Source organism: Nannobrachium achirus (assembly GCF_963921795.1).
Source record: "Nannobrachium achirus genome assembly, chromosome: 4".
NCBI lineage: Eukaryota > Metazoa > Chordata > Actinopteri > Myctophiformes > Myctophidae > Nannobrachium > Nannobrachium achirus.
Window position 1 is genome coordinate 76,241,144 of NC_137813.1, and position 26,643 is coordinate 76,267,786.

Genomic DNA, 26,643 nt, shown 5'->3' on the forward strand with positions numbered 1-26,643 from the left:
TCTAAAGATAGCTCTCGGCGTTGTGGAGGCAGACGCGGGGGTGTGAAGGTACGAAAAACGGGCGAAAGACGCGAACGCGACCGCGGTTTGCTATAGGGCTACTGACCACTAGTTGAGCATATTACACAGTATAGCTTTAACTCTAGCATTGTATTACAGTTTTTCACGATTGTTAACACACAAAAATCTAAACTTCTGCACAATTTTCACAACCTTCACTTCATGTACCTATAGCTTGACCTGATTTGGCACTACTTCACACTCGCTTTTCATGCATTAGACTCAGATTTTCTTTCTTTACACTCCAATTTTTGGTTGTTGCACAAACTTCTCACGTAAAATATCAAAGCATCAACCTATAACACACAGATGTCAATTACAATTCACCTTTTTGTCGAAACACTATGGGCTACACAATGTTCAGTTGTTGCACACACTTCTCAGGTAAAATCTTAAAGTATCAACACACAACACACAACTATTGAAAACATTCAAGTCTGATGTCAATTACACAAGCACCTTGTTGTCTAAACACTACACACAATGTCCAGTTGTTGCACAACTGAACATTGAGACAGGAACCAGAGGCAGATATGGGCACAAAATACAAAAATGATTTGAAATACAAAGATACAAATACCAGGATATTGTCAATAGGATAGTATCTTGGTGACATTATCCGGGAGAGTGTTTTCTGCAGGTGATTCAGTATGAGTGTATCAAAGGGTGCGTTTGGAAATGCGCACCGGGTGTGGTTAGGGTGAGGGATTAGGGTTAGGTTTAGGCATAGTTTTACTGAGGTTAAGGTTAGGGTTAGGGTTAGGTTTAGGCATAGTTTTACTGAGGTTAGGGTTAGGATTGGGGTTAGGTTTAGGCACTCACTACACTGAGCACACACCCGGTGCGCATTTCTGAACGCACCCTTTGATACACTCGGACTTAATCACCTGCAGAAAACACTCTCCCGACACTATCCTGGTCAATATTAGACCAAGTACTGACCAAGTATTTAGATTTTTTTCAAAATATATTTTTTTATATTTTGTGCCCATCTCTGACCGGAGGCATGATGCCTAAATCTACTGTAAATCATGTACCAAAATAAAACTTTTTGGATGCATATTTGTGTGCTGTGTTTGACTATATAAAAAAAGTAGGCCAACACTGAGTAATTTTACAAAAGGAGAAAAAGCTCATTCTCCAGAGTCAATGTCATTCATATGGTGTGTTCCAATTCAATGGTGTGTTTTCAATTTTGCACTCCAGTGTGCTGTAAATGCTTGGTAGTGTGCAGCAAATGCTTAGTTGTGTGTACTGAATGAATGGTATGTGTCATTTGAAAATATGGCCAAATGTACCAAATGAAAAATGAAGTCCAGTTTGTGAACACAGTGAAGTGATTTGATGGCAAAGAGATCATCTTGGGAAGGGAGTGTGAGGTTTAGCATTTTGTGTGTGAGGTTTTCAGTTTTGTGTGTGCAGTTTTGAAAAAGCCTTTAGTGTAGTGAAAAACGTGTGTTAACAATCGTGAAAAACTGTAAACACTTAAGAGTGACACACAGACACACACACACAGACAAGAACACACAGACACACACACACAATCAAACAAACAAACAAACAAACAAACAAACATACATGTATGTATAATCTGTAATGCTTGATCACTTCAAAAATCCACACTGTCGTCTTCCTGGACACAGATGATGCAACATTGCATCTACAATCTGATTGGCTTATACTTTGAAAGTACAGAGCAAAGCCTCTTTAGTTTCTTTTCAGATGTCAGAGCTAGTGTTGAAGTCAACAGCGGTTCATTCTGATCTGTTTGATCTGATTACTTTGTTCTATTCTGTTCAGCTCTGTTTTGATCTGTAATGATGAAGATTATAGCCCCCCTTCTCATCCTCTCCTCTGTACTTGGTGTCAAAGCAGTCCCAGGCAGTAAGTAGACTATATTATTATCTAAAATGCTAAATAGCTCTATTTCTATTATAAAATATATGTATATACGTATCTATGGTTATTGTGTATAATATACATGTATACAACTTCAGTTTTTAGGCCTGTACAACATGTGTCTATATTTCTACTCTTATAACATATACAGTAGATTTCTATACTGCTACAGTGCAGTAACTATGAAAAATAAAATCACTGACAATTGGGTTTAAAACTGTTTCCCAATGATGTATTGGCATATAAGTGATATTACACTATTGTATATCTGTTCTTGAGGTGAATGTTTATCCCCCAAAATCACAAAGGCTAATTTGGGATAAGTAGGTGTGTCCAAAAACATAGTTACAATACTTGGGGTTGGTAAGGCAGTACTTTATAAATAAACGTAGTTTATATACATTATACATCTTCCAGGGGAAGTGGGAAGAGTCTTGCCAGTCAGACACACACGCATGCACGCACGCACGCACGCGCACGCACACACACACACACACACACACACACACACACACACACACACACACACACACACACACACACACACACACACACACACACACACACACACACACACGTCATGTGAGTTGTCTATGCTAGATCCCATAGCTAGGCCTGTCACAATTATTACATTATTATTATGTTGAAAAAATAGCACAAAAAAAGAAAGAAATTTAAAGTATAAAATGATTAAAGAGTTCAGTAATCTGCGCTGTGCAGTTTGTGATTATGAAGCCTAAATGGCAAACATAAATTATGTTTGTATTCATATTTGCCAGTCTTCAATGCTAAAAGCACAATTAAATCACAATTAATCAGTTAATCACAATTATTTGTGTGACAATTAATCATCAACTTAAATTTGTAATCGTGACAGTCCTACCCATAGCCTAGAGAGTCGATCGTAAATCTACGTCTACAATCATTACCAGCCAACTATAATATTTTACAATGACAATGACATTTAGATCATTTTTTATATTACTGTAACCGCTTGAACTCTTGCGTCCATATTCGGAGAACTTTAGCCAAAAATAGCAGATCACTCACAACGCCTCGCAGAGCGAGGCGTTGTGAGAAGTAGTTATTGTGGTAGAAGTAGTTATTTCTTTTTTATATATATATATTTGTTTGCCTTTTTTTCGACTATAAAGACAACAATTATATGGCAACGAAGAATAGAATGTCTACTTTGCAACAGAAAAAGATTTTGAGTTTTTATCTTGTTCTGTTCATTAGCTAGAAGCTGCAGAATGTGGCCTAAAAACAGCTCTTTGAGAACATAAAGCTGAGAAAAATGCATTTTTGTGAAGAATACATTTTCAGGCAGAAATCTCTCTTTAGCCTTTGATTGTTGGCTTCAGTAACATCACACCTATGATCAGTGGTTGTTTACAAACAAATTCAAAAAAATAAAAACAAGAAAAAGTGTCTTTTTACACACTTTTAGTGTGTAAGAGAAGTAAGAGCAGTAGTAAGAGCAGTGCAGAACATTGACACAGTGACATGAGCTTCAGCCTGAATCCTGCTTCAGCTTTCAGGGTTCTCTTTATCTCACTGTGACACTACTGTGACACTACATGTCTACAGTACAGAGTGTATATGTGTGTGTGCGTGCGTGCGTGCGTGCGTGCGTGCGTGCGTGCGTGCGTGCGTGCGTGTGTGTCATTCAGCCTGCACAGGGCCTGGGGCTCCATTCTGTTTCACTCCAGCCAGGCTCCTCCGGAAGGGCTCCACCGGGTCTGCTGAACTCGTACACGAGCCCATGGTCGATCTGTAAATTATACAAATACATAATTACTATAAAATACATGAAAAATAGTACACCTTCAAGCTCACAACGCGTCACAGCAGAATGCGTGGAGGTTGGGGGCCTACTATTTTCATCAAAAGGCCGTTTTAGAAATGTCAACCCCTGCCTCTCTAACATTCTATGCACTTCCTGCTTACCACACAAATATATATATATATATATATATATATATATATATATATATATATAGTAATTATGTAAAAACAGCATTCATGGTCTGGAGAGGGCACTTTTTACAGATGGATAAAAGGGCAGGGGCTCAAGCCCCCTTTGATGTCTATGTGAGCATGTGCATGGTGCTAAGTCTGATTTACAGAAAAAAGTTTGTTTTTCCACGATGTGGAAATGAAGAAGTAGGCTCATCATCATCGTCGACTCATCATCTAAAATCATAGCCAGGAAAATATCAAATAGTTTATATCTAAACAAATCAATTTACAATTTTGACATTTAGCAAATGACTTACAATAAGTTCATATATAACATAAAATGCAGTTATAGTAAATAGTTACCATGCATTTACTGTCACAGTGAAATTCCCTTTATACCCTGTATACCTATATAAAATGTCACAATGCAACATAGCTCTGTTTACACAAAGCTGTACTCCCTCCAACTGTATATATGTTCCCCATTTTCAACAGTTTTTATTTGTAACACTTGCTTTGGCAATGTAAACGTATGTTTTCTCATGCCAATAAAGCTCCTTTGAATTGAACTGAAAAGCTACATCATCAGCTACTGATGATGATGATGATGATGATGATGATGACGATAAAAAGAAACCTCTCCCTCTCTCTCACACACACACGCATCGTACGCACGCACACACAAACTAAGCCAATAAATCCTAAATTCCCATCAAATAATCCTAGTAGGCTGTGCAGTGCACGTACACTACACGCGGTACGTGCACGCGCGTGATAGGAACTCCACGTGTGTCCTGAGTAGCGACAAAAACAAACCAAGCACGTGGATCCTAACTGCTTGGATCAAGTTACTGATCCGGTCCGGATACGGAAACATTTCTTGCATGTATGTGTACGTGTAAATAGCCGGATGCAGTAGGCGGGCTCTAGACCGGATCCCAATGTCGGAGTGGCAACACGTCGCAATGGAAAACCGTTACCCTATCTCACTGATCACTGACCATCCCCCCATCCCAGGCTTCCAGTTCCACACGGATGCTCTGTTATCACACAGTATACAACTATATACAGTATACAACTATACAATACATACATGCACTGGATTGGAAGTCTTACTTTGGACAGTAGAATCGTGGCCTCTGTTCTCCGAGGGGTCTCTACGCGGAAGCCATTCTTCATTGGCCAAATCGCCCAGTTCGTCTGTCTCTTCGCGGCGGTGGCGGCGGTACATGGGTCTCTGCTGCTGCGGCGATGTGAGCCCCCGGGCGGGGGGATCCATCCTACACGGGGGTCGAGCTCCGTCGGGATCGGTTTCCACAATATCACGAGGCTCTTGATCCACTTCTGGACCCCGGTTCTTCGCGACTGGCACCATCTTCAATCTTTTTATCTTCAATGCCAACGGCTACAGTGATCTTTTTCTCTTCTTCATCATCATCATCATCATGATCATCATCACGACCACCACCACCATTCGTGGGCGCTGCCTGGTCCTGAGTCACCAACGCGGGTAGGTTTGTAATCCTAATTCTAACAAAGTTTGTTTCTATCCGTGGATCTGCTCTGCTGCTGGCTGCTGCTCCGGCCAGGGGGGGAGGGTCGCACTTCGGCGGAATGATACCAGCAAGTTGAGGCTGAGTTGGCCTAATACATCTCAATATTCTAGTACTGCTAAATACTACTACCTACTACAATTACTATACTACTAATACTATAAAACAACTGATTTCCGACAAAATGATCGCTTTTACCAACGTTTCTCTCTCTCTTTCTCTACTAACAGCCCGATGCATAAAACAATATAGTCCCTCAAGGCTGCTAGCAGCTAGCAGTGGCGTCAGTTCAGAACAAGCTAAGGTATGGCAACATGACTGGTGTCTGGTGAAGACACCAGTCATGTTGCCATACCTTAGCAACAGGCACGATGAAAAGTACATTTTTATTATTTCCCCCTGTCAAGGTATGGCAGCTGCATACCCCTGCCATACCCAATTGACGCCCCTGGCAGCTAGGCAGGCGCAGAGTCGCTCTGGGCAGGCGGAGCCAGGACAGTCTGTTTACTTTTTTTTTTTATGAACGGTTTCCGGCTGTCCTCAAAACGACACCACGACCAATTATGCATTCAAAAGTTGCGCAAGGACGTCTTTTATCATAATCCATAAAAAACATCAAACGAACGAACGGCCGTATTGGCCCTACTCGACCTCAAGAATTGGGGCGAACAGGAACGTTCAAAGCAGTATAAGAGTTAACACACATCTAAAATTGTAACACACATCTAAAATTCTGCAGAATTTTCACAACTTTAACTTCATGTACCTATAGCTTGCCCCGATTTGGCACTACTTCACACTCCCTTTTCTGCATTAAACTCGGATTTTCCTTCTTTATACCCCAATTTTCGGTTGTTGCACACACTTCTCACGTAAAATCTCAAAGCATCAACCTATAACACACGGATGTCAATTACACATCACCTTGTCAAAACACTATACACAATGTTCAGTTGTTGCACATACTTCTCATGTAAAATCTCAAAGTATCAACCTACAACACACAACTATTCAAAACTACACATTCAGGTCTGATGTCAATTACACAAGCACCTTGTTTTCTAAACACTACACACAATGTTCAGTTGTTGCACAACTGAACATTGAGACAGGAACCGGAGGCAGAGATGGGCACAAAATACAAAAAAAGATTTGAAATACAAAGATACAAATACCAGGATATTGTCACCAGGATAGTGTCTTGGTGACAGTATCCTGGTCAATATTAGACCAAGTACTGACCAAGTATTTAGATTTTTTTTTTTTTTTTTTAAATAGTATTTTGTGCCCATCTCTGACCGGAGGCATGATGCCTAAATCTACTGTAAATCATGTACCCAAATAAAACGTTTTGGATACATGTGTGTGCTGTTTTATGTTTGACTATAAAAAGGTAGGCCTACAGTACACCGAGTCATTTTACAAAAAGGGAAATAGCTCATACTCCAGAGTCATCGTCATTGATATGGTGTGTTCCATTTCGACGATTGTGTTTTCAATTTTGCACTTCAGTGTGCTGTAAATATGGCGTGTGTACCAACTTTGCACTTCAGTGTGCTGTAAATATGGCGTGTGTACCAACTTTGCACTTCAGTGTGCTGTAAATATGGCGTGTGTACCAAATGAAAACATGAGTTCCATTTTGTGAACACAGTTACAGTTTTTTTCGATTGCTAAAACACAAAAAACTAAAATTAAGCACAATTTTCACAACCTTTACTTCTGTCACCAATCGCTTGACTCAATTTGTTACTACTTTAGATTTCCATATCATATTAGACTCTGACTTTCCTTCTTTACACTCTGATGTCAATTTCACATCACCTTGTTTTCAAAACACAACACACAATTTTCAGGTTTGCACACACTTCTCACATAAAATCTCAAAGCATCAATCCACAACACACAAATATTCAAATCTCTAAACTTTCGGGTCTGGCGAGCAATTTGCCATGGAGGAGGCTGGCTAGTGGAGATGTGGGCTTTGAGGCCTGCAGGGCTTCATGCGGCACTCTAGGCCAGGGGTTCCCGAACTTTTTTGTCTCAGGGCACCCCATGAATATTTTTTTCAACTGAGGCACCCCTACATTATAATTTTCACTCCCAGCACCTTATATTTATAGCATATTGTCGTTGTCGGGTGGAAACCTTGTACGGTACAGTATGTCCAAAACCGTTCATTTTGTATTCATCATCTAAAAAATGTACTGAACTAGTGAAAACAGCAGATCTACAAGCACACAACGCCTCGCATCGCAAGGCATTGTGTTCTTATAGATCAGCTGTTTTCACTAGTTTTGTGCGACGGTCTTGTATGATGAAGCAGGGCTTTGCTTTACCAAAAGACGCACACATTTGAAACTTGGAGATACAAAGTTTCTGCCTGACAGTGACGATATTTTAGTGATTATGTTGCAAGGAAAACGTTGAGATAATAGCCATTTTGGTTAAAACTGACTTTGTAGCCTACTTCAAGTTTACTGTAAAATGATACTAAATATTTTTTCAAGTGTCCAAATAAATTCCAAGTTTTGGGGTAAACGTTTAGACCTACAGTCAATAAAATGTTATGTCTGCATATTTGTGTGCTGTTTTATGTTTGTCTATGAGAGAAGTGGGCATACACTGGGTCATTTTACAAAAAGGGAATTGGTTCATTTACCAGAGTAATTGTCATTCATTCAGTGTTTTCCATTTCTATAATTGTGTTTTCAATTTTGCTCTTCAGTGTTCTGTACATGCTTGGTAGTGTTCAACCAAAAGCTTATTGTGTTTACTCAATGAATGGTATGTGTGTGTCATGTGAAAATATGGCTGTGTTTACCAAATGAAAACACGAGTTCCATTTTGTGAACATGTTAAGAGATTTGATGGCAAAGAGTTGTTTTGCAAAGGGATGCCAGGGTTTAGCAATTTTGTGTTATGTTTGGAGTTTTGTGTGTGCAGTTTTGAAAAGAACGTACAGTTTTGAAAAACGTGTTTTAGCAATCGAAAAAAACTGTAAGTGATTTGATGGCAAAGAGTTCATCTTGGGAAGAGAGTGTGAGGTTTACCATTTTGTGTGTGAGGTTTTCAGTTTTGTGTGTGCAGTTTTGAGAAAGCCGTTATTGTAGTGAAAAATGTGTGTTAACAATTGTGAAAAACTGTAAGACCTGGAATTATTATTGAAAAATAGCAGATATACAAGCTAACAGCGTGGCACTGAGTGCTGCTCTGTGAGCATGTGGATCTGCTATAAAAAAAAATATTTGTAACTTAAATTTTGCTTCTGGCGGTACCAGGAACTAAATATTTTGTGATGGGGGTCTGTGGCCAAATGCATATCATTTGGGGGTCCTTGACATGAAAAAGTTTTCGTACCACTGCAACATACCGGTAGGATTTTTCAGAAACCTGATTTAGGAGATTATAGAATCGTGTCAATATATACAAAGTCTTGAGCAAACCTTCACGATTTTTCTAAATAGCTCGCAACGTGGCACTCTGTGAGGCGCTGTGAGCTTGTTAATCTACTATTTTTCAATAGTTAAACCATCATTTTTTTTTAAAGTGATAAATGTGTAATAATGGATGTGTTGTTTTACCACTCTGGTACTCAGTAAAACAATGAGAGATTCTAGAATTCTACAGAGGGTGATGAATGTTTGATCACTGTTTCATCACATGACGTCAGCTTATACCACTTAAACTCTCAAGAGTTTAAAGGAAGGCTGGTCTAATTAAAGATGGGGTGCCATGATCCCCCCCCCCCATAAAACATGATCAGGTATTATGATTATACTGGGAGATTTTTTTTTCTCCAAAAAAGTCTACAGAAAGTGTTAAAGTTATGTTTTTTGGTGAACCAGCTGAAGTTAGCCACAACCACAGTGTTGGGTTATGGAGGGGTTGATTTTTTATTAAATCAGTGTTTTTCAGTTGGCCTTTCAGGGAAGTAACAGAAAATACACAGGGAAGGCAAATTTGCACATTATAAACCCACCCAGGGGTCTGTTAGAGTAATGTTAACTCCTTAGACACACCTCCTTAAAGAAACATAACAACATGGTAAAGTAGTTACACAAATCGCTGTGTTGAGCCACACTCACACCCACTAAAACGCATAAACCAAGGAAACAGCACATGTGGCTTCTCCTGCCTTCCATATCAGTTTCAGAATTTGCAAACGGAACCATCTGAGACATTGGCCATTTAATTTAACGTCATCTTTGCTTCCTTTACAGTCTTGCACATGGATATTCGAGTCACTGGCTGTTCAGACAATGACAAAGAGGTGATGGCCGGACTGGATGGTGAAGTGGTGTGGTACGCAGACTTCAACAGAGGGAGGGGGGTGAACACTCTGCCCAAGTTTGCAGATCCAATCGCCTTCCCAGGAGGATATGAAGCAGCTTTGGGTGAGGTGGAAGTGTGCAAATCCAACCTGGATACCCTTCGCGCCGCCATGAAGAACCCGCCAGTGGAACTAGGTAGCCGAAATACACACTCTTAAAGAGGTGGTGCCATAGTTTTGTACTTTTTCTGTTTTGTATGTGTCTATGGAGTTAATATTACTCTAATAGACCCCCAGCTGTGGTTATAATGTGCAAATGTGTCTTCCCTGTGTATTTTTGGTCAAAAGGCCCGATCGAAAAATCATGGCACTGCATCTTCAACTATTAACCCATTAAACCCCGGAAAGCATGTCATCTTAGACTTAGACATTGGTTCTCTTTTTTAACATAATATTTTGAGATGGGGGTCCATGGCCAATTTGCCCTATTCACGGCCCGCCCACTCAGCAAATTTCTCAGCAACTTCCTGGTGCTGACGTCAGCTTTGAAGGGTAAACCCTCCTAAAATAACACAGAAATCGCTGGACTTAAAGCCAACAAATCATTATTTCGAATGGTAAAGTAAATTATAATGCTTTGTGCCTTTTACTATCTTGTGTTCTTGATCATGCTAGCCGTATTTTATACTTTACTATTCGGAAATTGCATTAAATTTGAGATTTCTGTGTTAACTCTATGGGCTTTAAAAGGAAGTTTTCCCCTTCAAAGCGTGACGTCAGCACCAGGAAGTTGCTGAGTGGGCGGGCTGTGAATAGGGCAAATATATATAATTTTGTGGGTCCTTGACATGAAGTCGGAGAACCACTGATATATCAACAATGCAAAAATAGATATACCGACTGGCTTCCAGGGGTCTGGTAGTCCGGTTATCACCCTTAGTGCTGTCATTGCGATGCGCATGCGCCAAAACACATTCAGAGGAATAATTTACGGGTTGTTCCCTCAGCGGGAATCGAACCCGAGACTTTAGATTCCTTGCTAACCGTCTCTACCCAGTTAACCTCGCCTACCAGGCTTTCTGGGGGAAAGCCTGGTGATCGTTAACAACGGGCAGTTTGATCCGGTCTAGGCGGAAACCACAAGCCGAAGAAGCGGCGTCGCTTTGTTTTAGCTCCCTCCGTTTGTTTCCCCAATCCCTATTACAATGCTCGAGTAGCCTAGTGTAGTCTTGCCAGTCGATACGAGTTGGAATAAAACATGCATATACCAAACAATTTTTTCAAAAGCAAAACTACGCTGCATCAAGGAGTTTATTAGGTAGGCCCTAAAAGTATGTCCTTGAGCGCAGGGGAATTATTTTGGGTTAAAACTGAATCCGGTTTGATAGTTCCGGCAAATTGTAGTCCTTTTAGTTCTACAACATGACGTAAAGTGGTTTCCTCTCCCGTCCGGATCAAACCTCGAAAAGTGAAGTGATCCCAGACTACTACCCAGTAAGTTGACCAGGCAGCAAGCCAACTTTTTTGCTTGGTTTTAACTTGGACCATGTGAACTCGGTAATGGCGCTGAGTTGGCTCAGGTGACGTTCACACCGTTCAGCACGGCGACTGGCTCGTTACCGCTCGCTTGGCAGGGCCTCCCGGTGTTCATCGTTGCCTGAGACGGCGTACCTCCAACGTGGTTTGGTCAATACAACAAACATTTCGGTGACCATGCCTCCGTCTCAGTAGTGTCCTTAGTAAGAGCGCATGGCTTGTATTCCCAACTTGGTAGTCTCCAATCCCTGCATGGGTAGGACCTTTTCTATTCGTTGTTGGCGCGTGCTGTGGTGTGGTGCGGTACGGTACGGTACGGTACGGTACGGTACGGTACGGTACGGTGCGGTACGGTACGGTACAGTGTGGTGTGTAGCTGACCCTGGGTCTGCTGATAGATGTACATAGTATGTAATGCCTACATGTGTTTGTGTAAACAGAAGAACCTCGCAGTTCCATCTACCCCAGAGACCATGTAGAAGTGGGAGTGGTCAACACGCTCATCTGTTATGTGACTGGTTTCTATCCTGCTCCGGTGACCATCACATGGACCAGGAACAACCTCAACCTGACTGATGACATCACAGACACCGTTCCACAGCTCAACAAGGATGGAACCTTCTACCAGTTCTCCAGACTGAAGTTCACTCCAGAGCAGGGAGACATCTACAGCTGCACAATCAACCACCAATCACTGCCTGCACCTGAGACCAGGATGTGGGGTAAAAACAATGGGCCTCATTCACTAAACTGTTCATAAATAGTGTGTAAATAAAGGGGTATATATATTTTTTCAGCACAAACTGACGTGAATTCACGAGACGGGGTGTAAATCTCATCTGTAAATATCACAGGTATTCTTTATGTAAAAGCCTATGTCAGAAAGTCAGGCGTGTTCACGCGGATAATCATTTTCATTGCTCAATACCCCATTTACTAGTAAGACGCCTCAGGGCGACATGCGACCTCGCCCCAAAGGGCGAGGTCGTGCCAATTCTTGGCCATCTGGCCAGTGATGTATATTGGACCAGTTACCCATATATGGAGACCCCTGCATGATAGTCAACAATGTTATGTCAAAACATGCCCATATATGGGCATTCCCAGATATGTCCTTAATATTGATGACATTGGGACAGGGATCTCCATATATGGGCACGGGAATACCCTATGACTTTTACATAGGTGATGTCACCTATGATATCACCTGTGATGTCACAGTGATGTGTCAAGGGAAGCAACCCATATTCACGATATTCCTGGCCCCGCCCCCGGCTTCCTGTTCATATCCTGAAAGAGGCGGAGGCTGAAAAAGCTGGCCTGAAAAACATCATTTGGTTTCCTGTTGTCCTTGCATTAAAGTGTCAGTAGATGGCGTTCTGGGCTCTGGGCTCTGAATGTACCTGGGTTGCCATGTCTGCTTATAATAAGCAATTTGTGTCTTAAAAAAAATGGTATAGTTGCTGATAAATATATTGTTATTTGTAAACAACAACACCTTCTTATTCCCCTATGAGATACATTAATCCATCACACAGAAATAAGACAGGAGAGTGATTCAGAGTGAGAATGGAATGTTTACTGGAGAGAGAGAATTCAAGACAGGTACAGTACAGAAATAATGGTTTGTGCTCTCTGACAAATTATGTTTTGACATGAGTATAAGTATGGTCATTTCTACAGTCAATGGATGACATTTCAACAGTTCATAGGATGTTTCTTGTCCACAAATGACAAGACAAAGAGTCCTTCGCTGGTGTCTGCATGACACCAGGCTGAGCCTTTTAACCAAAACAATTCTCATTGTTTTTGGTACAGGCTCCATGGCAGCAGATAAGGCCTCAGTTCTACCAGACAGAATCCGGCCTTGTGGGTACTGTACAATATGACATGGCACAGTCACGGGCTGTGCCTTAGGGTCCAGTGGTCAGTTGGTCATCAATATGTATTGATAAAAAGATGATATGAACCATAACAAAATACCTATCAGTTGCTTATTGGGCTTACTTTCTAATGTTTTTTAAACCAGTGGTTCCCAAATCTTTTCATATGTCCACAGTCGCAGACCCCCATCTGAAAATATGTGGTGCCAGGGACTTATGTTGTTGAAATGTTTAAAAAATATTCAAAATATTCAAAAGTTTTCTCTCAATATTTTTTAAATAGCAAATATACAAGCTCACAATGTGTCGCAATGTGACACATTGTGAGCTTGCTGATCTGCTATTTTCAAACGTAAATGTAAAGTAGTAAAACTGAGCCTAGTTGCTTCTGTTGGGCTTATTTCTTTGGCAAAATCTGGCAACAGACAATTCCATGTCACTTCCTTACTTGGGAGGAAGTGAAAAGATGTAAAAGGAAAATGGCAGCCTCCATAAAATGGCCAGGAATATGGTGAATACTGTAAAAATGTGTACACACACGGAGACAAGCTGTGACATTTCTCATGGTAAGACCACTGGCCATCTGGCCTGTGATATATATCGATGACATCAGGGATCTTCAGTGTATGGACATAAAAGGGATTCTGGTGAATACCTATATATAGACTTTTACATAGGTGATGTCACCTGTGATATCACCTGTGATGTCACAGTGATGTGTCAAGGGAACCAACCCATAGAAAATATGTACACACACGGACGGCTTCACGGAGACAAGCTGTGACATTTCGGTCGCAATTAGCTGTCAAGGCTTTCTCCTATATTATTTACCAGATTTTCGATGGCTCGATAGTCCATAGAAAACAGATCGTTTTGACCAAACGCGCGATAATGGAAAAGAAGCGGAGATATATCCAAGTGTCTGCAGCCAGGATGAATACAATTTAATGGACGCCGGAAGTCACCGGACACAGCGCGGGGGCTATCGGTTACCATGGTAACCAGTTAACACGTCCCTGAACGTGATAACAGGGCCAAAGCACTCCATGGGGGGGGAATCGTTATCACGTTCACAGACGTATTAAGCATCCCATGTGTTAAGACCATAATAGGTAACCGGAAACAGCAAACTTAAGGCGAAAAACATCACCTCACAAAATGGACAGACCTACAAGCTTACAACGCGGCAGGACCCACCCACTTGTAGATCAGTGCAAACAAGCATTGATAAAGTAAAGACTCTCACGTGTAATGGGTTAGGGTTAGGGTTGTAATGGGTTCACAAATAGCTCTAGTCCATAGTATTAGAAGGAATTCTCCTTAAGGGAGTAGTTCACTCCCAAAATGACTTTTTTTTTATTACTCACGCCATGCATGGAGACTTGAGTTCAGTAACTTTTTTAAAAAGACAAAAAATGTATTATAGTACATTTACCCCCATTGATTCCGGATGGGGACATGAATGCATTTGGGTCCCCATCTGGATTCAAAGGGGGTACTTTTATTGTAATCAAATTATTGTTTTAGGAATGCAACACATAAAAAAAAAAGCAGCCTCTCATCTTTAGTAAAAATAAAAATAAAAACACACATTCGCCACTCACCAAAACAAATACAGTTTTAACTTTACCCTAATGAGAACACTCGGCTCCACCTCACGTCTAAAATACACTTTTTGGACAGAAAAGAAACATTTCCACCGAATGGGAAAAAAATAGTTACTCCACAGCGCCCTCTAAAGATTTGGTCAATGGAATTTTTCTATTGACAAGATCTCTAAGGGGTGCAGTTGAGCGGCGTTTCGATCCATTTGGATCTTCTTCAGGAATAGTTTGATCAAACAAACTATTCATGAAGAAGATCCAAACGGATCGAAACGTCAAAGCAATAAAACAGAGCTGAGTATACCAGTGTTGCAAACTCTATTCTTCTCTCTCAATTCATTGTCTAGCTTTGCTAATTACCGTACTTAGCCAGCAGAGTGTGCAAGATTCTGTGATTTTGTATGTGAAGTATCTCTTTGTGTTTACACCCGTAGCCAATCAGGGACCAGCATTCTTGGTCACGTCACCATCAACAGCCAATGAGGCACCAGCATTCTTGGTGACGTCACAATCAACAAGTGTGACCTGATATAAATAACAATATATCTCCGCCTCTGCTGGCGCACAAGTAGGCCACTAGTGCACAAGGAGCAAGTTGGCACCTTGACAGATTGCAGTCTAGTTCATGTCTTTTGTTACTGAAAACATGGTCAGTTTCGACAAATCTTTTCATTGGAAAAAAATATCTGAATAGCATTTACGTAACAACGCTTTTGCAAATGCCCTCCTTTCTCACTGTCAATGTTCTGTATACAATCTATATATTTATATATGTGTGTGTCAGAGATTCCGTTAGCCAGTATTTACCGGCCATTGGCCGGTTAAATGTTTAATTGGCCGGTAATTATAAAGTCCACCGGCCACCGTGGCCGGAAGGGAAAATGCCTCTTAGGCTATTTTATCATTTAATCTTATTATTCACATAATTATTTGTCTAAAGCAGTAAAGCTACAACCATTAAAACCTATCATAGTTTTAAATTTGTATCATGTTCTGTGAGTCTGACGACAGCGGAGCTCACCGCTGCTGCTGCTGCTGCTGCTGCTTCATGCTGCGCTGTGCGCATTAGATCAGTCTATATTCGTCGTACGATGGTTACGCGCATTGAAAATATCAGAGCTTCAAGATCACAACACGTCAGCAACGCGCCGCGCTGAGCTTGTATGTCTGCTATTTTAGATACGCAGGACGGCCATACGGAGAAGCATACATCACGTTTCACAGCTGACAATTCCAGCAGCTTGTCCAAATCAGCGCTATACAGCGTGGGTTTAGTGTTATGATCCGAACAGAACTGGGGTTCTTCCGAGGTAATCTAGACCAAGCTGGACCCAGTAGACGATAATAAAAAAGGGACCCGAACTCTGTGGAATCACATGGATTATACAAGCACGCAAATTACTTTCTGATCGCATGGATGTGATGCCACTGTGGTGGTCAAAGCAACAGACTAACAGAGGCAAGTCAACCTTCCTCCTTGCGCCATCATAACATAACATTAACAAAACAAAACAAAGGTTGTATGTTTGCATATTAAGGTTTAAAGCTATACTGTGTAAGATGCCCAACTAGTGGTCATTAGCCCTATAGCAAACCGCGGTCGCGTCCGCGTCTTTCGGCCGTTTTTCGTACCTTCAGACCCCCGCGTCTGCCTCCACCTCGCTGAGATCTATCTTTTGAGGGGTCCCTTGTTCCTGTGCGTTCAGTAATTCCAGAGATACGGACTCCTTCACCCTGCCTGGTAGGCGAAATTACCTAGAGAAGGGATGGTACAAACGGGCGACAACAAATATGGCTGCCATAGCGACCCCACTTCAAGATGCGCTGTGATTGGCCGGCAGTTGTATAACCCTCGCTGTGATTGGCCGGTAGTGTGATGACGCAATTTTGGCGCGAGATCCGGTCCCCGGCAAGGATCGCAGTTTACATATATAGAGAAGGCTTTACAGGCTGAAATTCACAGAGTGGGTGTTCTAAAACTTTAGCGATTTAACAGTTAGGACAATTTTAAGATTTGTTTTATAAAAAAAGTTACATGGTACAACTTTAATGAGACGTGAAGCCAAAATCATATACTATTAACTTATTAATTTGTAGGCCACTGTGTGGCAGGGCACGCAAACGGTTCGCTTGAGTTGCGTCCACTTTAACCTATTCACTTCTTTTTTGGCAAGCGATCTAGGCCTACATAAGTAGATAGTTAGGCTATTATTTCGTTAACTCAGGAAAAGATTGCAATTGCATCTGTAATAAAGAGGAGCCCAGCGCTAACATAAAATGGTGTAATTATCAGTTGGGTGCACCATGCACACGCACATACAGTATCTCATCTGCAAACACATATGTGACGTAACGTTCATTATAATATGGCCGATAAATTAATTGATTGGCCGGTAAAATATAATCCTGCCGGCCAACGTGGCCGGCCCCAAAAATGCCTAGCAGAAACCCTGGTGTGTGTGTGTGTGTGTGTGTGTGTGTGTGTGTGTGTGTGTGTGTGTGTGTGTGTGTGTGTGTGTTTCCTCTGCAGTTGTGGATCAGGGACCAGAGCTTGGACATTGGAGGCCAGAGAGCTCACGGGCCCCAAAGATCCAGAGCCAGCCCAGAACGGGTCCTGCTGTGTTCTGCGCTGTGGGGCTGACCCTGGGTCTGCTGGGCGTCGCCACGGGAACCCTTTTCCTCATCAAGGGAAACAAAAGCAACGGCAAAAAAATATAATGCGCCAGAGGTGTCAGTTGGGTATGGCAAGGTGCCAAGCTGCCAAGCTGGCTACAGGGAACAAAATAATAGAATGTACTTCTTAAAATAAATTCATCATGCCTGTAGCTAAGGTATGGCAACATGACTGGTGTCTTGGACGCGTTGCCTGGCGTTGCCAGCCTCTATCACACACTTCGTTTTGGGAGGAGAGTCTGGGATTTCAGGAAGAGCTTTCATTTCTGGGGGGCGGGCTAAAGCCTAGTGACGCGAGCCCCAAACCACGTGCCCCAAGCATACAACCCTGATTGGCCAACCCTTGAAGCTGGTTGAGGAAATAGAATCTCAATGGATCGGTTCCAGACCGTACTACAACACCACTACCGCCAGGGGGTGTTGTTGTGTTCGTTCTGGTTTATTAACCAGGCAATTGCACGTGCGCAGTGGTGTAAAAAGTGCTCAAATGTTTTACTTAAGTAAATACTGCAATGTGGAAATATTCTGTTACAAGTAATAGTCTGGAATTCAAAATTTACTTGAGTAAAAGTACAAAAGTTTTGGTATCAAAATGTACTTAAAGAACCAAAAGTAAAAGTACAAAATATTTGAAAATAGCAGATCTACAAGCTCACAACGTGTTGCATCGCGACGCGTTGTGAGCTTGTAAATCGTCTATTTTCAAATGGACAAGGTATAAAATAGGGCTAAAGTGCATGGTTTATGTATGTTTTATAATATTATAATTTATATCTGAAAAGTAACTTGTAACTAAAGTTTTCAAATAAATGTAGTGGAGTAGAAGTACAATATTTGGATCCGAGATGTAGTGATGTAGTAAGTACTGGAAATTGGAAATACTCAAGTAAATTACAAATACCAAAAAATTGTACTTAAGTACAGTACTAGTAAATGTGCTTAGTTACTTTACACCACTGCACACGCACGAAGACAACAGTCATGTTGCCATACCTTAGCTTTAGCTGAACTGACGCCACTGTAAAGCACACATTTAACAAAATATGGTGATTCAAACTGAGACAACCAATCGATTGTTGTGATCATTTAATCATTATCATAATCATCTTCAGTATATATTTTTTTCACTGCTTTTAAAATCAAGCTTTCTGTTGTGTCATTGGATGAGACATCATCATATTGACTATACAGTGATGTTCCTTAATCAATGATTTGTAGAAATATGGAGTTGTATTGTTTCAATAGAACTTCAATAAACCATACTGCACCCCTGCTGTTGTTTGACTCCTTGCAACCAAGAAGCATAGCTGAGAACTTTCAATGAAACTGAAACTTTTCAGATCCTGATTTTGTATTTTTTGTATTTATTTTTTTCCTCCTGGGTGGGGATTTCTCCTGCAGCAAAAGTAGTTAAAGGGATATTTCACATTACACATATTGTCGATTCAGTATTTAAATATGATATTCATGTTATGATAGCCTATATTTATCATGTATTTATTTTCTCTAGAGACACTTTGAATAATGTAACATTTACACACGGGTATCCCTGGCCTGACACAACATATTTTCAAATGGGGGTTCAACCTCTCTTCATAATAATTGGTCCTCACTAAGTATGCGATAACGTCTTGCTGCGCGGTCATTATGGCTTATATGGACACGACGGGCTGATAATTCCCCGAGGTGGAGCCGAGGGGAATTATCAGCCTGAAGTGTCCATATAAGCCATAATGACCAAGCAGCAAGACGTTATAGCACTTATTACCCGGCTAATACATAAAATTAATAATTTGACTCAAAAACGAAAAAAAGTATTTCCTTGTTTAGAGACGGCTGAAAGTGTGTCCCCCCGAGTGCAACATGGTCGCCTTGGAAAACAAGGAAGTGCTGATCAAATAGAATCCATTTTCTGTTACTGCCTTGTCTATTTCTCGCCTCAAATGTTTTTTAAAACATTCTTCAGAGCAAGGTTTGGTTGTAAATGACGCTGTGTGTTTGTTTACATAGAAGACATGTTGGATACAGCACTAGATCCACGCCGCAGCCTGAATACAGCAGCTGCTCTGAGCCTTTGATTAGGCAGCGGTCATTATACGCCTATAATTCACCGCTGATTTCAGCGCTCGACCAATCAGATTCAAGCATCAAAACAAGCCGGGTAATAATGCTCTTTAATATGATATGGTACCATTTCTTGTCTACCCCGTCAGTGTCTCATAGGCCGGAGGGAAGTGGTCAATTAAGAAACCCACCCATCCTGCCCATTGATGATGTCATTGATGGGGAATCCAAGCTCTTCCAAGCATCGGAAATAGCCGAAATCCAAGCTCGCGCTGCGAAGCATTGTGAGCTTGGAGGTCTGCTATTTTTTTAAATATTTTTTAGAAATGTCAGCCCCTGCCTCTCTAACATTCTCTGCACATCCCTGGTGAGGACCAATTATATGAAGATGAATTGAAAAATTTTCAATAAAGTGTTATGTTTTTGTAATGAAACAATGGGCTACTTGAGGCTCCTAGACTTGTTTAACTATGCTATTAACAGAGCTATTAACAGGAAGCATGTACAGTACGTAGCTATTGTTCCTAAAGACCCCCCAAAAATCTGTTTTAACTCAATTACTGCCGGATGCCGCAAGGTGCCGCTAGAGTGCCAGCCATTCTCCCGTAGACATTCACTATCACATCCGGGTCCCCAGCCTGAGCTGGCTTGGCTTTACACTGTAATGAGTGCTATGCTAGCGAGCCGGAGGAAGTTAGCTTTCAGTTAGCAATCGGCTATGTAATTTTTTAGAAGACCGATCTAAAGTTATTCAGCCGCCAAAAAACCTTTCTGCTGGCCTTGGAACACAATCCGGAGAAAATCCGCTGTAAAGATGTGTTTTTCTATTGGAGTGGGCGGCGTGGCGCGGCCTTTTTTTCCCATTACGGGCCATGTAAACAGAATCGCGGCCTTGTGCTTAGATGGAAAATTCGACCGGGGCTACGTTGAGGCCTCCGATTATTTAATTCATTTTACTAAAGGAACCTAAAAATTTCGGTTCTAGCAATCCTTAATACGTCTTGCTGAAACAGCGTTTTTTTGGGGGGGCTCTAAACTTTTTTCTAAACCATTTTCAATGGAATAAATCATCGGGACAAGTAGAATGGCTCGTTGTGAAGCGGTGGACGAGCCAGGACCACCCACGTCGCTACTAGCAGCTCAGGGTAAGCGAAATAGATTAAAAAATTAGTATGGGAATGGAAAAAAGAACCGAAATTATTCGGTTCGGGCACTATATGAGTTAAGTAGCATGTGAGGGGTCTATCTAGGGGGTTTACATGATTCTGAATCCATTGCAAGCATTTGTTTTGCATGAAAAACATTCATTGGGCTAGAAATGGAGCCCACAAAACTATGGTTTAGTATGGTTTAGTGAAGAGTCATCACTTTTCACAGTTTTGTAGGGTCAATTTTTTGCCCAAGGAATGTTTTTCGTGCAAAACAAATGCTTGCAATGGATTCAGAATCATGAAAACCCCCTAGATAGACACCTCACATGCTACTTAAAGAAAACATTTTGGGGGGTCTTTTTCCCCTGTATAGTAAGTGAATTAGAGCCACCAGATCCCATGAGAAAAGTGCTTGGATCCGTCAATTTTTGAATTCAGCGCACAAAAAATACCCCTAGGTGCAAATGTTCACACTTTCTGCCGGAAGTGAACACATTAGCCTATTTTTGTTACATATTTCTCCCACTACTGTATCTGCTACAACAGTGGTGGTGGTGAGTACCAAACAACACTGTGACATCTACTCAGCGCCCCAAGATACAAAAAACGAATTCCAGCGATCAAGAAGTATCACAAGATGAAAATCTTCAAAACGTTTAATCATGCAGTCATTTCTTAAACATGGTTGAATTAAAAATCCTCAGAGGCAGCTATTAATTTTCCTGTGTATAATCTGTTTAGGCTTTGATTGATTGATTGATTGATTGATTGATTGATTGATTGGACTTTATTAGAGTCTGCATTTTTGTTTGTTTGTTACCTTTATTTAGACTCGGAAATACAATTGAGCGCAAGCACTCATTTTCAACGCAACCGAGATTGTACAACAATGAACAACAACATACATACATGCATACATTTACAGACATCATTTGAAAAATCAAAAAGAGAATACAGATAGATAGATAGATAGATAGATACCTATATTATCCCAAGGGGGAAATTCAGTTGTCCAGAAGTAGCACAGCAGTATACAGTTATTTACAAAGTTACAGAGACGTAAGAAAAGATAGATAAGAGGGAAAAAAACAAAAACAAAGACAAGAGCAGTACAGTACCAATAAAGAGAAGGTGCATCAATAGAGGGGGCGAATAATATATAAGTATATATACATAAAGTGTCTTGCAAAAGAGACCATAGCAGTCAATGCTAGTTAGTGCAAACAAGTATCTCACTGTCATTGTTAAACAAAGCAAAAATACTCAGAAACTACCAACACTAACAACCTAATAGTGCAGTGTCAAAAATCAGTGCGAAAAAAGAAGAAACTAGGAAGCGTGTCACCGCAAGGCGCACATGAGCACTCTTCCTGGAAGGTCCTTAGAGGTCAAAGTCAATACAGCAATAGTTCCTTAGAGGTCAAAGTCAATACAGCAATGGTTCCGTAAGTCTAAGTTAGGAAGGGAGACCTTTTCAAGCGTCCGTTATGTGTCTCGTTGTACAGCTTAAGGGCAGCCGGTACAAAAGATTTTCCTAATCTCTCACATCTCCGTACTTGGTAGGTAAAGCGGTCGTTTCCTCTCTTACTCCAGTAACTGGTGATCTCTAGATGGAGGGGGTGGGAGGAGTTCTCCAAGATGGAACCTAGCTTCTTCGCAGTGCGCACCCTGGTTACTTCCTCCACCCCCTGCAGAGAGGACCCAACGACAGAGCCTGCTTTCTTCACCAGTCTGTTTAGGTTAAACGTGTCACCTGCTCTGTTGTTGCCACCCCAGCATGTTATAAAAAAGAGGACACTTGCCATGACAGACTGATAGAACATCTGTAGCATCCTATTGCACACCCCAAACGATCTCAGTCTTCTCAGGAGGAACAGCCTGCTTTTCCCCTTGCTGTGAGATGGTGCAGGGGAAGAAAGAGGGCGGCAACCGAGGTCACCGTTTGACCCAGCCGCTGCTTGTTGAACATTAACAGGAGCACCGTCAAACCGATTGAAAAAACGGTTCATCTCGTTTGCCAGCTCCTCTGTGCCTGACACAGTAGAGTTGGCAGAGCCATACCCCGTGATCTTCCTAAAACCACCCCACACTTGTCTCGTATTGTTCTCCCTCAGAGAGTTCTCCAGCTTAGCTTTGTAGCTCCCTTTTGCCTGAGCCTTGACTGTTTTAAGCTCCTCCACCACCACCCTCACGCCCTCCGAGTCACCTGCATGGAACAAATCTCTTTTCCTCTTAAGGAGGTGAATGATTTCTTTTGTCATCCACGGCTTGTTGTTAGAGAAGCAGCGAACCTTCTTCGTAGGAACGCACACCCTCTCACAGAAGAAGATATAGTCAGTGATAACCTGACAAAGGCTATCTACATCAACCCCAGTGGGGATGATGAATACTTGAATGAATACTTGAAAACTGTAGAAAACTGTAGAAAGTTCAAGAAACTAAAAGCTAAATTAATTAAAACATATACAGTTTAGAACAAAGGTGTTAGAAACCAGCATCCTAAAATGGCCTAAGGCCGGCAGATATTTTATTTGTAATGATTTTTGGAGCTTGTTCCATGCAAGTGGAGCACTGATAGAAAATGCTGCCTTGCCAAGCTCTGTATGAGCAAATGGAACCTTGAGCGTCAAAATGTCGCTTGAGCGCGTCTGATAGGGACTAGGGTCCAGATTCAGCATTGAACAAATATAAGGGGGGAGCAATCCTGAGAGAGCTTTAAAAATAAAAAGATACCAGTGTTTATCACGCCTCTCAGATAAGGAGGATAAACCTGAGTTCCCATATAGTGTACAATAATGGTTCCATAGCTGTCACCAGTGATCCATCTTAGTGCTGAGTGGTACACAGTGTCAAGGCGTTTTAAAGTTGAAGGAGAAGCAATCCTATATATAATGTCTCCATAATCTAAAACAGAGAGAAAAGTAGCTTCAATAATAGTCTTTTTACAGGATACAGGAAAGCATGCTTTGTTTCTATAAAGAAACCCGATCTTTTATCTCAGTTTAGTAGGGTTAGGGAAAAAAGAAAAGAAAAAAGAAAAACACAATGCAAAATAAATGGTATTTGCAATAGAAAGATCAGGGGGAGGTAAGAATAGGCTTTGTTTTCTTTTACCAGTTTCGAATAGCAACCGCCTCTAAGTGGCTTTTCAGAGCAATTTTAAAGGAAGTAGGGATTTACTCTCCTTTATAAGGCCTTCTTTAGGGCATTCCACATTTTAGCAGCATAGCAGGAGAGCCAAATCTGGGTTGGACGTGATCTCTGGTGTTGTAATTGTGAACATCCTTGACGTTTTGTAAGTATTTTGTCAGGTACATGGGTATCTTAGTGGTGTTGTGTATCTTGTGCAACAGGCCCATTGCAAGATGCTGTTCTCTGTCAGCTACCGTGATCCATGCTTAGAAAGTTATTAGCGGTAAGGTAAGCCCAAGATGGAAGGTTAAGCAGCAGCCTAATTCGTTTGCTTTGGGCTGTTTGGAGCTTTTTTGTTTGGCCTTTGAGGTGTCACGATACCATACGTGGACTGTATAGTCAAAGTGTGGTTGAATGATTGCTCCTGCTAGAGTCTTCAATGTATATGTGTGTGTGTGTGTGTGTGTGTGTGTTTGTGTGTGTGTGTGTGTGTGTGTGTGTGTGTGTGTGTGTGTGTGTGTGTGTGTGTGTGTGTGTGTGTGTGTGTGTGTGTGTGTGTGTGTGTGTGTGTGTGTGTGTGTGTGTTTCCCCTACAGTTTAAATCTTTGTGAATGTTTAAAATGTGTCAATTTGAGAATAAACTGACATGAAAAAGTATTTTGTATTTGAAATACAGAAAATACTAGACCTGAAAGTATTTTGATACAAATTACTTTCTTTCTCCATCCCAGCCAAATACAAATGACAAACTAGAACTGCTCTTAGCTCCTTTCGGAACCTCTCCCTCCGCTATACAGAATCCTGCTGGTCGTTAGATGCCCAGATGAGATTTTTCTGGCGATAGTTTGCCACATTTTCCCGATTCTTACCTTCAACACACATCGCACTGGTATATACGTAAGGGTTAGGTAGATGTCTACTTTCTTAGCGGCGAGGGAATTCCAAGCGTTGAAAGTAAGCCATTTACCATGAGAGGGAGTGGGTTGTTGGCTGATTTACCACTGTTTCAGGGTTGTTTGGCACTCGGCGAGTTCCAAACAACCCTCGAATGGTAAATTGCTTTTCTACCACTTCTACCATATAAATGAAAGAAAACACAGTTGTAACATGCAAGGTTATTTAGTTACAATCATTAATTGTTTCAGTGGGCGGGGTCCGTGAGCCAACTCAAGGTCGTTGAGAAAAAGAAAAAAGAAAAACACAATGCAAAATAAATGGTATTTGCAATAGAAAGATCAGGGGGAGGTAAGAATAGGCTTTGTTTTCTTTTACCAGTTTCGAATAGCAACCGCCTCTAAGTGGCTTTTCAGAGCAATTTTAAAGGAAGTAGGGATTTACTCTCCTTTATAAGGCCTTCTTTAGGGCATTCCACATTTTAGCAGCATAGCAGGAGAGCCAAATCTGGGTTGGACGTGATCTCTGGTGTTGTAATTGTGAACATCCTTGACGTTTTGTAAGTATTTTGTCAGGTACATGGGTATCTTAGTGGTGTTGTGTATCTTGTGCAACAGGCCCATTGCAAGATGCTGTTCTCTGTCAGCTACCGTGATCCATGCTTAGAAAGTTATTAGCGGTAAGGTAAGCCCAAGATGGAAGGTTAAGCAGCAGCCTAATTCGTTTGCTTTGGGCTGTTTGGAGCTTTTTTGTTTGGCCTTTGAGGTGTCACGATACCATACGTGGACTGTATAGTCAAAGTGTGGTTGAATGATTGCTCCTGCTAGAGTCTTCAATGTATATGTGTGTGTGTGTGTGTGTGTTTGTGTGTGTGTGTGTGTGTGTGTGTGTGTGTGTGTGTGTGTGTGTGTGTGTGTGTGTGTGTGTGTGTGTGTGTGTGTGTGTGTGTGTGTGTGTGTGTGTGTTTCCCCTACAGTTTAAATCTTTGTGAATGTTTAAAATGTGTCAATTTGAGAATAAACTGACATGAAAAAGTATTTTGTATTTGAAATACAGAAAATACTAGACCTGAAAGTATTTTGATACAAATTACTTTCTTTCTCCATCCCAGCCAAATACAAATGACAAACTAGAACTGCTCTTAGCTCCTTTCGGAACCTCTCCCTCCGCTATACAGAATCCTGCTGGTCGTTAGATGCCCAGATGAGATTTTTCTGGCGATAGTTTGCCACATTTTCCCGATTCTTACCTTCAACACACATCGCACTGGTATATACGTAAGGGTTAGGTAGATGTCTACTTTCTTAGCGGCGAGGGAATTCCAAGCGTTGAAAGTAAGCCATTTACCATGAGAGGGAGTGGGTTGTTGGCTGATTTACCACTGTTTCAGGGTTGTTTGGCACTCGGCGAGTTCCAAACAACCCTCGAATGGTAAATTGCTTTTCTACCACTTCTACCATATAAATGAAAGAAAACACAGTTGTAACATGCAAGGTTATTTAGTTACAATCATTAATTGTTTCAGTGGGCGGGGTCCGTGAGCCAACTCAAGGTCGTTGACTGATTTACCACTGTTTTAAGCCAATCAGAATCCAGTATCTGAACATGTGACCACAAAAAGTGGTAGAACAATGATTTTAACTTTGTCAGCCAGTTCCATGTTTTTCCCAGTGAAATTTTACAGAAGCATTAATGTACATGGGTGACTGGCCATCAATCTGTGTTGCAGAAATGTTTCACCACCAAGCGGTCGGGGCGAGAAAACTGGCCACATGCTGACAAAAACACAGAACTGGCTGACAAAACGAGCGATTTAAAAGTATTGTTTCAACACATGGTTTGAATTTCCCCCAACGCGAAAAAAAGTAAACATCTGAGAGACGGGTATGGGACCTTTCCTTTTTGGATACGATGTTTGGTGAAGGAAGAATCGGGAAAACGTTGCAAACTATCACCAGA

The 26,643-nt window shown here is 41.3% G+C and overlaps 1 protein-coding gene across 1 annotated transcript; it reads left to right on the top strand.

Annotated features, from left to right (window-relative positions):
• The first annotated feature begins 1,802 nt into the window (after nucleotides 1-1,802).
• Nucleotides 1,803-18,715, top strand: LOC308284458 (H-2 class II histocompatibility antigen, A-U alpha chain-like). Its single transcript, XM_080725073.1, has 4 exons — nucleotides 1,803-1,944; nucleotides 9,698-9,943; nucleotides 11,724-12,005; nucleotides 17,301-18,715. Exons 1-4 carry the CDS (start codon nucleotides 1,878-1,880, stop codon nucleotides 17,486-17,488), a joined length of 783 nt encoding a protein of 260 aa, XP_080581199.1. The 5' UTR covers nucleotides 1,803-1,877; the 3' UTR covers nucleotides 17,489-18,715.
• The last annotated feature ends 7,928 nt before the right edge of the window (nucleotides 18,716-26,643 follow it).

Bases quoted from the DNA above. Each gene is read 5' to 3' on its own strand.
- LOC308284458 (XM_080725073.1), top strand. From the start codon at position 1,878: ATGATGAAGATTATAGCCCCCCTTCTCATCCTCTCCTCTGTACTTGGT. The intron at 9,944-11,723 runs GTAGCCGAAATA...TTGTGTAAACAG, and splicing joins GAACCCGCCAGTGGAACTAG to AAGAACCTCGCAGTTCCATC. The intron at 12,006-17,300 runs GTAAAAACAATG...TTTCCTCTGCAG, and splicing joins ACCTGAGACCAGGATGTGGG to TTGTGGATCAGGGACCAGAG.